Raw genomic sequence first — 10104 nt, forward strand, 5'->3', positions numbered from 1 at the left:
GATTCAATTGTGTTGTGTTCACACTGGGCACAAATAAAACAATTTGAATTACATGTAAAGTCAATGTAAAGATGCGATTAGATGCAAAGCAAATGACGCAAAATACATGAATTAAGTGGTGCAAATGAAGCTTATTCTCCAGTAAATAAAAAAAGTATTGGAGTAAAAGTGAAAGTTGACAGAAATATAAAAGCTCAAATAAAGTACAGATACTCCCAAAAATACTTAAGTATTTTAACAATGTGTGTTTTTACTTTGTTTCATTACATCACTGCATATTTCTGCCCACATGCTGAGCTGGACTGCTTTACACTGAGAGGATTCTAATGTCTACATCCATCAGTGCCTGTATCTGTGCTCACCCGCTCACCCTGTCCACCCAGGTTGGAGACGTGATACCCATGAGCCCATGCAAAAAGTGCGTTTGTGGCCCTGACAAAGACCCCAGCACCCATCTGCACATAATAGTGTGTCAGTCTTCACCATGTGACACCTTCTGCCCTGTGGTAAGATCACATACTTTCATCTTTTAAGTTTAGTCTAATGTACAGCACAGTTTGGTCTTTGTGACTTTACTGATGAGCACCTTCATTCACGCTCTCTCCTACACATTTATGGATATTTTTCTCAACATTCTAGATGGCATTTATGACCACGAAAACTGATTTGCCGCACTCTTTTCCCATTCTGCTTTTATTGTCTGTTTAATTGTATGTTTCCCCTTCTTAACTTGATACTGAATGAGCAAATAACAGCATAACACACCGAGGATAACACTATGGACCTGCACTTGTAAAGCACCTGTCTCGTCTTCTGTGCACTCAAAGCACTTTTTACACTATAAGTCACATTAACACGCTGTTGGCCGAGGCTGCCATACAAGGGGCCACCTGCTACTCAGTTTTAAACACACACACACACACACACACACTGTTGGAGCAGCCATCCGGAGCAATTTGGGGTTCAGTATCTGGAGGAGCCGGGGATCAAGCTGCTTCTCTTCTTAGTGGACGACCTGCACTACCATATGAGCAACAGCCGCCCCATACCGGGTACAAAAGAGCACAGGGATCAGTTTACAAACTCAGATACGAGAGCGAGTGCAAACCAGAGTGAATATAGTCGTCTATTATCTTTTAGGTTTTATTCTTATTTAATTTTTGTTTTCAATTCAGTTTATTTTTAGTTAGTTTGCTTTATTTCAGTTTATGAAAATGTTTTTTTTTTACAGTTTTAATTTTCAGTTTTTAGTTTGGTAAAATAATCTTGGTGCAAACAAGACTTTGAGAGTGTGATCGATGGAGAAGTTTTCAGTCAGAGTTTAATTGCCACATCTTTTAAGTCTGGCAGTGACACTGACTTCACCAATGTAGCGATCCGTTCCACTTCACACGAGCTGCTGTAATATTGTCTTAATAATCTTCTGCGACAGCCACATCCAGCTAGCAGATCATCTGTGGTTTTGACGGGTCCAGTGAGCTCCTCCAAAGCTAAAGCACAGTCAGACTTCACCTCTAAGGCTCCGATTACCAAATCACGTTTGTCTTTTTTATCACTAAACGTTGACTCACACAGTGAACGTACATCTGTTAGTGTTTTTTGTGGGGTTTTCTTTTGTGGAGCCATTTTAATGACAGTGCTCGCCTCCCTATAGGCCAATGTTCCACCAGAACAAGACACTATTTTGCAAGGGCACCATCACTGGGCTTAGCACTGCCCAAGATGATCGTGATTGGTTTAAAGAAATACAAACCAGCCACAGCACTTTTTTCCCTGCAGCAGAATAATGATGTGTGCCTCCGGACCTTTCTCTCGCACAGACGCAGGGCTGTGGAGATTGGACAACTGCTTGGATACAAATTTGTCTTTCGACCACACACGTTATTATTCTTAGACGTTTTCTGTATTTGCCTCATCTTTAGTTTTGCGACTATACTGCCACTGGAAATAAATAACAGAGGTAACGAAAATAAAAGCCATACTGTAAACCCGACAGGATACTGAATCCATATTCTGACATTAACATACTGTACATTTAACGACAATAAAAGATTGATCAGATCAGATGCCAGTTTTATGTTTTTATGTTTTGTTTGTGTGCTGAGTTTGTCTTTGTGTCTCTGTTCAGGGTTTTAAGTACGAGATCATCCCTGGACAGTGCTGTGGGACGTGTGTCCAGAAGAACTGCACTGTCAAGCCGCCAAACTCAAACATCACACACTCAATAAAGGTTTGTATACGTCTGTGTTTGTGTGTGTGAGCGAAAAGAGAAGGGGATTAGATTTGATACATCTATAAAGTCACCAAGGTCTCCAACATATCTGCTGTATTTTATATGATGCCACAGGTCACTGTGCTCATTTTTTGTTTGTATTTTTCTGCTGTTTCAGCTTAACATGGCATAAACCCATATCATTGACATTTTCAGCACTGTAAAGTGTTTTTGAGTGTCCTGGGAAGCGCTATATAAATCTGATGCATTATTATTATTAAACCCAATCACCAGAAAAAACCTTGACATTGTACATTTCTGCAAACCATACATACGTTACATTTGCCCGTTATTATATAGCCGATGTGATAAAACTTCAACATGTTTTGGGCCACAATCCCAGCAGGAAAAGCAGTGACCTGTCAGTAAAAAACAACTGCTTCTCATGCTGACACCCGGCAGGAAAAACAGCAATGTATTGGTAAAAAACAAACACTTTTCATGCCTAAAAAGCCACTGAAATAACAGCTGTAGATTGCACCAGAACACCTATATTTGGGGTCTAAAACGCAGCTGGAAACACAGCAGTGACACGCTTAATCATTGGTCCCCTCCACCTAAGGATGACAAAGTCAGCTCATAAACTACATCACTTTAGAAACGTTGATACGTATGAGACGTTCAAATGCAATGTGTGCGTGGTATGAGACATACAATGCCAACATTTTCTTCTGGCAACTTTGCTGCATATGACACACGATGATAACAGCTCAAAATAAAACAAGCCACTGGATGTGCAGTTGAGGACATTTTGCAGTTGGAACAAAATCCTTTTGGTGTTCATCCACCAGGAGGTGTGGCAGCAATGACAGAATTAGATCAGGCAGTGTTACTGCTTCATTAGAACGGAGAATAGTTTCTGCTTTTATTGTTTTAAATGAAGATGATGAGGCAGTGCAGAGTTTTCAAATCAGTCTGAGGGTGATGTGATGGATAAACTTTCTTCATAATCAAGTTTAAGGTCTCGACATGTTGATTTTAATTCTGTAGTGAAATGATTATCGACCAGAAGCTGCCAGACATAGAGACAAATGTAATTCACAAATGTCAGCTACACTTTGTTTTGGAAAATGTTCAGCAAGAAACTGTTTGTGATGTGATGTCCCTTTAAGTTTCCTCAAGTTTCACTGGACTCAACAAGAGTGTATTCTCACTTGATGCACTAACAAATAGAAAAACATATCAGACGAGGCAGCAGGGAGGCAAAATGGCTCAAAGGCTATAAAAGCCCACACGAGAACAGTTCACACACATATTATGGGGACGACAGTGACTCTCATGCAGTCCCGCCTGAGAGACTTTGTTCCAAACCTCTGTTGTGTTGTTCTTCAGCCTGGCACCGTCTGGACTCCTCCTGGAATGCCCTGTCTGAGGTACGAGTGTGTGAAGATGGGTAATCAGTTCATCACTGTTGAGTCCAAGACCATCTGTCCTCCCTTCGATCCTAAAGAATGCATACCGGTGATTGCACACACACACACACACACACACACACACACACACACACACATAAGAATAAAACCATTTAAAATGTAAAAAATGTAAGAACAGTGCAGGAATAACGATTACTATGGATAATATGCAGGGTTCCTGCAAATCCATAAAATGTCTTGCAAGGCATTCAATTAATAAAATCGGTCTTAATTGGTATAAAACTGTCTTAAATCAATCTTTAAAATGTTTTAAAAAATACTATTTCAGATTTTTTTTCTGATGTTGCACTTTAAAATCTCAAAATAATTGGTAACATTTTCTTTTTCTTAAATTATTTACCAAATGTCTCAAATCAGGATAACAGAACCAACAGCACTCAGATTTTGTTTCCAGCCCGGATCTACTGTCTGCTAGTTAGTTGTCACTGAACTCTGGACAACATGGAGAGGTGAAAATTCAATGAAAATTGACTATTAAATCGAGACTTTACAGCACAGCTGAAACCAGTAGGCTACAAGGCAACGTACGGTTGGTCGACCATTAGTCATTTAGGTCCATCAGTGGACTAGTCTCCTGCATGTTTCTGATATGAATGTAACGATTAACTGATATATTTTGGTGGTTTGAGTTGAAGGTGTGAGAAAGAATAGTATCAGTAACATTGTTAACACTGTGCTACATTACAGAGAAATACAAACCATACTAATGAACCTTCATTAATATAGGCCTATATTTTATCTCCAAGTGCACGTCACACACTGAGCGAGCCGCCTGTTAATGACGCTGTGGGCTAATGGGCATGTAGCTACTTCCATGTTTCACATGATACGTCATGTTTGTAGTCGACCAATGAAGATGAGTTTACATATCACCTTGGGTTCGTCCTTCACCTTCTCAAAATGATCCCACACTTTGGATTTCCTGCCCGACATGTTATTAACTAGCCTGTGGAATAACCGCAGGTACCAGCCCTGGAGATTAACCTGACTCCTGTCTGACTGCTGAGCGTGGACACTTCCTGTGTCTGTCCTTTCACATTAAAGTCACACATGCTCCAGTCATATAGGTTTGGATTTAATGTGACAAGGCGCAGCTCCTGATAGAGTTTCATGGTTGGTTTTTTTTCTGCAACTAAGTGACCAATGAAATCTTGCCGACCAATGACCTTACTGGTCGACTTTCATTTGGTCAACTATTAGGGTGCAGCCCTAGTTGTAACACTGGTCACTGTAGTGGGATTAAAAAATCCAATTTGCCTTGAGCTGTAGAAACCCTGATATAAAACACAAATTGAGGATAAATATATGAACAAAACAAATACAACTGCAGATTGTGAATGAGGCAAACATAGCCAGTAACTTATAGTCCAGGTGATTAAAAGTAAAAACAGTGCAAAAAATAAAGAACACCAAGAAAAATACAAATAATAGGTAAACATCTAAATCATTACAAATGCAAATTGTATGAAGGTTAACATGTGCTAGGACGCAGTGCCAACTACTGTCCACTGTGACTCTCCAAAATGAAACATGACCCAACAGTGCACTGATGTGAATGTGTGTTTGTCTCCTGCAGGGAACAGAGACCGTAGCTCCAGACGGATGCTGTCATGTCTGTACGTATCACACCTGCATGTCGTAACTCTCCTCTCACTCTGGTTACACAAAGCCTCATGATGTGTATGGGAGCGTCTGACCTTTCACCCACAATGAATGGATCTTTATCAAGTCATGTAATCATAATGACGATTTTTTATATTCACAAAAGACAGAACAATGAAGGTATCTGGAATACATTTCATTTATAGGCCTTATAGAGATTACTACCACATATCTTATGGTGAACTGGATGAGACTACACTCAATGCATCATCGGTTTATTGTTTTTATTGGTATTGATCCAGAGCACTTAAAGGAAGGGCTCGCTCCAAAATTTAAAGCACATATTTCTCCTCTTACCTGCAGTACTGTCTATCAGTCTAGATAGCTTTGGTGTGAACTGTGTGAGATGTCTGCCTTCTCTCCAATATAATGGAACTAGATGATACTTGTTTAAATCGCCAAAAAATTACATCTGAAAAACTCAACAACAACGTCTCTTTCCAGAAATCATGACACAGTTACTCGAGATAATTCATGGAGGAACTACTGTCTTTCTATCAAACTACACACGCCAACCGTATCACCACACAGAAGGAAGAGTGCATCTACTCATGGTTGAGAGGCTCTTGCTCGTGACAGCACGAGACACATTAATGGCATCCTCAGTGATTTGAGCAGTCAAATGTCTCAAGGTTTCATACAGAAGGACAGATATAAAACCCATCTTTACAAAAAATTATTCTGGCGTTCGGCATGCTTTCTCCTAAATTGCAGTTACATTTATTTCACTTCTCAAAACAAACACAAAATTGCACAAAGGTAAATTTCTACATCATGATTTGCATCCAAAAAACTGCACCACTGTTATTTTTTTCATCCACAGATGCTTTGTTATAAACAGGTCAGATGAGACGTTATTCCCTCTCAACATGTTTCTCCCGTCTGCCTCAGGTATTCCGAAGGGTCAGCCGTGCAGTGTGTCCACTACGACTGTTCAACTGGAGAACCAGGGCTGCCTGTCTAAGGACCTGATCAATGTCACAAGCTGTAATGGAGCATGTGGCACCTTCACCTTGTGAGTCCCCCTCTTGTTGTTTTTTCCTATAATCACTCATGGAAAAATCTTACTATCTCCTCTTGTGATTTTTATCACATTATGGAACATTTCTGTTGAGCGTAGGAGAGACAAGATAAGAGACATAAAAAGAATGCTCATAATCATAAAGAGTTTTCACAGGCTCAGTTGCACTAACCATGAGTACTGAACTGATCATTAAGTGTAAAACGGTTGAAATGCCCTTTAAATAATCAGAAATTATTAAAACTGAAATAATAGATTGAAAAAAGTTCAACCCATTGCTTGAAAAACTGTTGGCACTGTTTGCCAATCATGGACACGTTGCATTTACATGTTTTTATGCAGTGGATATGTTGAAACCGTGGTTCAAGTGTGGTTGGGTTCAAGTACAAAAACAACTAGTCAGGAAAAGATCATATATAAGCTTAAAACACCTTTAAGGGCACAGTGCCCGCTGGAAAAGCAGCAATGTCTCTGTAAGAAACATCTGCTTTCCGTGGCACTATCCCTGCTGGAAAAAAAATACTATGGGTTGCTAAGAAACATCCATGTTTGGGGGGTAAAAAGCCACCGGAAAATGAGTCATGTGTCACTAAAAAACACCTACATTTTGAGGCTGAAAAGCCGCTGAAGAGAGATATGGATGGCTAAAAAAGATCCATGTTTGGGAGCTAAAAAGCTGCTGGAAAATAGATATGTGTCACTAAAAAAGATCAGTGTTTAGGGGTTTGGAAGCTGCTGGGAAAAGAGCCACAGGTTGCTAAAGAACACCCACATTTAGGGGCTGAAAAGCTGCTGGGAAAAGAACAATGGGTCCCTAAAAGAAAATCCACGTTTGGGGCTTAAAAGCCGGTGGAAAAACGGCCACAGGTCGAGAAAAAAAAATCTATATTTGTGGGCTAAAAAGCTGCTGGAAAAAACCCAGGGGTTGCTTACGAAACACCCATGTTTGGGGCTAAAAAGCCAGTGGAAAAGAGCAGTGGGTCGCTAAAAAGGACCAATGTTTGGGATTTTGAAAGCTGGTGGAAAAGAGCCACAAGTCACTAATGAAAGACCCACGTTTGGTGGCTACAGAGCCAGTGGAGAAAGAGCCACTTGGTGTTTGAAAACCTCCGAACTTGGGGGCTTAAAAGCTGCTGGAAACACAGTGATGCCTCGCTAAAAAACAACTGGTTTTGTTGTTTGTTGGTCTTGAACAGTGGTCTGCAGCTTGGCCTGCGTCTTAGATGACAAAGTTGGTTTTCCTCTGGTGACTGGGCTGAAAAAGTGACGCTTATATCTTATATCTAGCTTTCTAAACTTGGTTGTTCTGTAGTCTTAAATTTCTTCTTGAACTAAATTTCTTCCTCTCCTCCCTTCCTTCACTCTCTCCTCTGTCAGCTTCTCAGCCAAAGCCAAGTCGTTGCAGCACACCTGCTCCTGCTGCCAGGAGGTGGCCACATCGGAGCGGCAGGTCCAGCTCACCTGCCCTGACAGCTCAGAGATCACCTACACCTACACCCACATCGACTCCTGCGCATGCCTCAAGACAGACTGCTATGTGACTGGCCGCAGCGAAAACGCGGCCGCTCCCAACTCCAGTCGAAGCAGGAGATAAGGCGAGAACCAGGACACACTTAATAATGTAATGAGCGTGCATTTATAGGACCATAACTCAACAGTCAGAAATGAATCAGTGTCATCTGCATACATAATTCCTCTATTTATGTCTGATGTATTAGAGCACGTAGATTAAGCTTGGTAAGATTTGAACCTTCAAAGATCTGATTAATAAACATCATACTGCTGCAAGCTGTCTGTGTTTGTGCTTTCTTACTGCATCCACAGTGTGTGTTAGTGCGTATGTGTGAGTGTGTGTCTTTTATTTGAAATAAAATACAATGAAAAATAAAAAACAAACATCTACATCACAAACAGTTTCAATATGTTTAAAATACATTCTTGGCTGTCATGTCAGCTCCTGAGGGAGCGTTCTCCCAGGCTGTGTGATGTCACGTTCTTCTCTGCACAGGTGTTATTTACACTGGGAACACTGGGAACATGTCCCTAAATGTCAGTGAAGATTCTCAGTCATCCGGGTCATGGTCATCTTAAGTGCTATACCGTAGGCAACTGGATTTGCACGAGTTTCACCTCTCACCTCTCCACGAGACAGACTGGTGCAGAGTCGCAGGCTTTATAGTCTGCGTGGGTGTGAACCTTTATGGAGTCATCAAGGTCACACGTGAGGCCATCTTATGTGTCCTTAGGCTCCAGGTGTGAATGGGTGTCAAGTCGTCTGAGGAGGGATCCAAAGACTGCACTGACACGAGACACTCAGGTTACAAGTGGTGTCGTAGGCCACCTCCTTTGTTTAACGAAGGTAGTTCCAGTTTGACGGAGATGGCTTCTTTCACGTCTCTTTCAAACCCTCTGTCTTCTCTGGCCAAGACGAGGACATGGCTGTCCTTGAAAGAATGTCCCTTCTCCTTCAGATGTAAATGGACAGCTGAGTCTCGACCATGCACTTGTGGAGTGGTTGTTTGGTTTCACCAGTGTACAAATCTGTGCGCTCCTGGCTGCACTGAACTGCAAACACTACACTGCATACACACGACACACAAGATGGCCGAGTGGGTCGACTCACATGTGACCTTAATGACCCTGTAAGGGTTCACACCCACACGGAGTTTAAAGCCTGCGACTCTGCTCCAGTTTGTCAGAACTAAAAGTCTCTTGGATGAGAGGTAAAACGTCTTCACGAGACTCAAGTGAGTCCAGTTGCCAACGATACAGCACTTAAAGGATAACTTTGGTATTTTCCAACCTGGGCCCTATTTCCCCATGTGTATGTGTGCGTATGATTCATTCACTGACCGGTTCAGATCGCCAGTGCTGTCTCTGTAGATAGCATACTAACGTAGCGTTTCCCTTACCTCTGGGTTGTGTGATGTCATCTCGTGACAGCTTTGCTCCACTGTGTCTGTAGCGCTCTCTACTCGTGGGACAGCCGTTTTCTTGAGGAAGAGGTGTTTCGGGATTGGATGTCTTCTCTTCTTCGGCTGGCAGTAGTCATCTTGGGAGAAGTGAGCACTGCAGACCCGATGGTCTGCAAGGCGCAGTGTCTGGACAGGAGTGTTAGCATCCATTTGTAGCACAACTAGCCACAACTTCAGCATCTCATCGTCCAACAAAGGCAGCCTGTGAAAGCTGTACAGGGTGTTACGTGACATCCTGTTCTTGCAATCTGGATAAGCACAAACACGAACCATTGTTTTCAATCGATGCAGTAAAACTCTCAACTGTACTCCGGGACAACCAGCGCCACTCTGAGCGGCGCTCAGCATGGCTCCTCTGTTTTCTTCCGGCTGCATCCGCCTCCCTCAATACTGAACCAATTTTAAAACGAGTTGTACCTATGAATCATACGCACACATACACATGGGGAAATAGGGCCCAGGTTGAAAAATACCAAAGTTATCCTTTAAGATGTCCCCAAATGGCCGATTCTGTACACATCACTTTTTTTTACCATAAAATGTTAAAAAATATTCCAAATAATAGGGTGCCTGGTGGCTTAGTGGGTCGATCAGACGTCCCATATACGAAGGCAATGTCCTTCCCACAGGCTCGATTCCAGCCTGTGGCCCTTTGCTGCATGTCCTCCTCTCTCTTTCTCACCCTCTCCCCCCCAGCCTACCAATTCTACAATGCCACAAAAACGTCCACCAATTTAGAAA

At 41.9% G+C, this 10104-nt stretch overlaps 1 protein-coding gene across 1 annotated transcript in view; it reads left to right on the forward strand.

The window, feature by feature from the left end:
* Window positions 1–8027, forward strand: part of LOC125899603 (mucin-2-like) — a 60224-nt gene extending 52197 nt beyond the window's left edge. Inside the window, exons 45-50 of the mRNA XM_049594033.1 lie at window positions 384–506; window positions 2129–2230; window positions 3605–3733; window positions 5282–5321; window positions 6259–6382; window positions 7766–8027. Of these exons, the coding sequence (XP_049449990.1) occupies window positions 384–506; window positions 2129–2230; window positions 3605–3733; window positions 5282–5321; window positions 6259–6382; window positions 7766–7982 (735 nt within the window). The 3' untranslated portion in view covers window positions 7983–8027. The remainder of the gene's footprint in view (window positions 1–383; window positions 507–2128; window positions 2231–3604; window positions 3734–5281; window positions 5322–6258; window positions 6383–7765) is intronic.
* Window positions 8028–10104: the final 2077 nt, after the last annotated feature.

This window comes from Epinephelus fuscoguttatus, linkage group LG2 (assembly GCF_011397635.1).
Source record: "Epinephelus fuscoguttatus linkage group LG2, E.fuscoguttatus.final_Chr_v1".
Lineage (NCBI taxonomy): Eukaryota > Metazoa > Chordata > Actinopteri > Perciformes > Serranidae > Epinephelus > Epinephelus fuscoguttatus.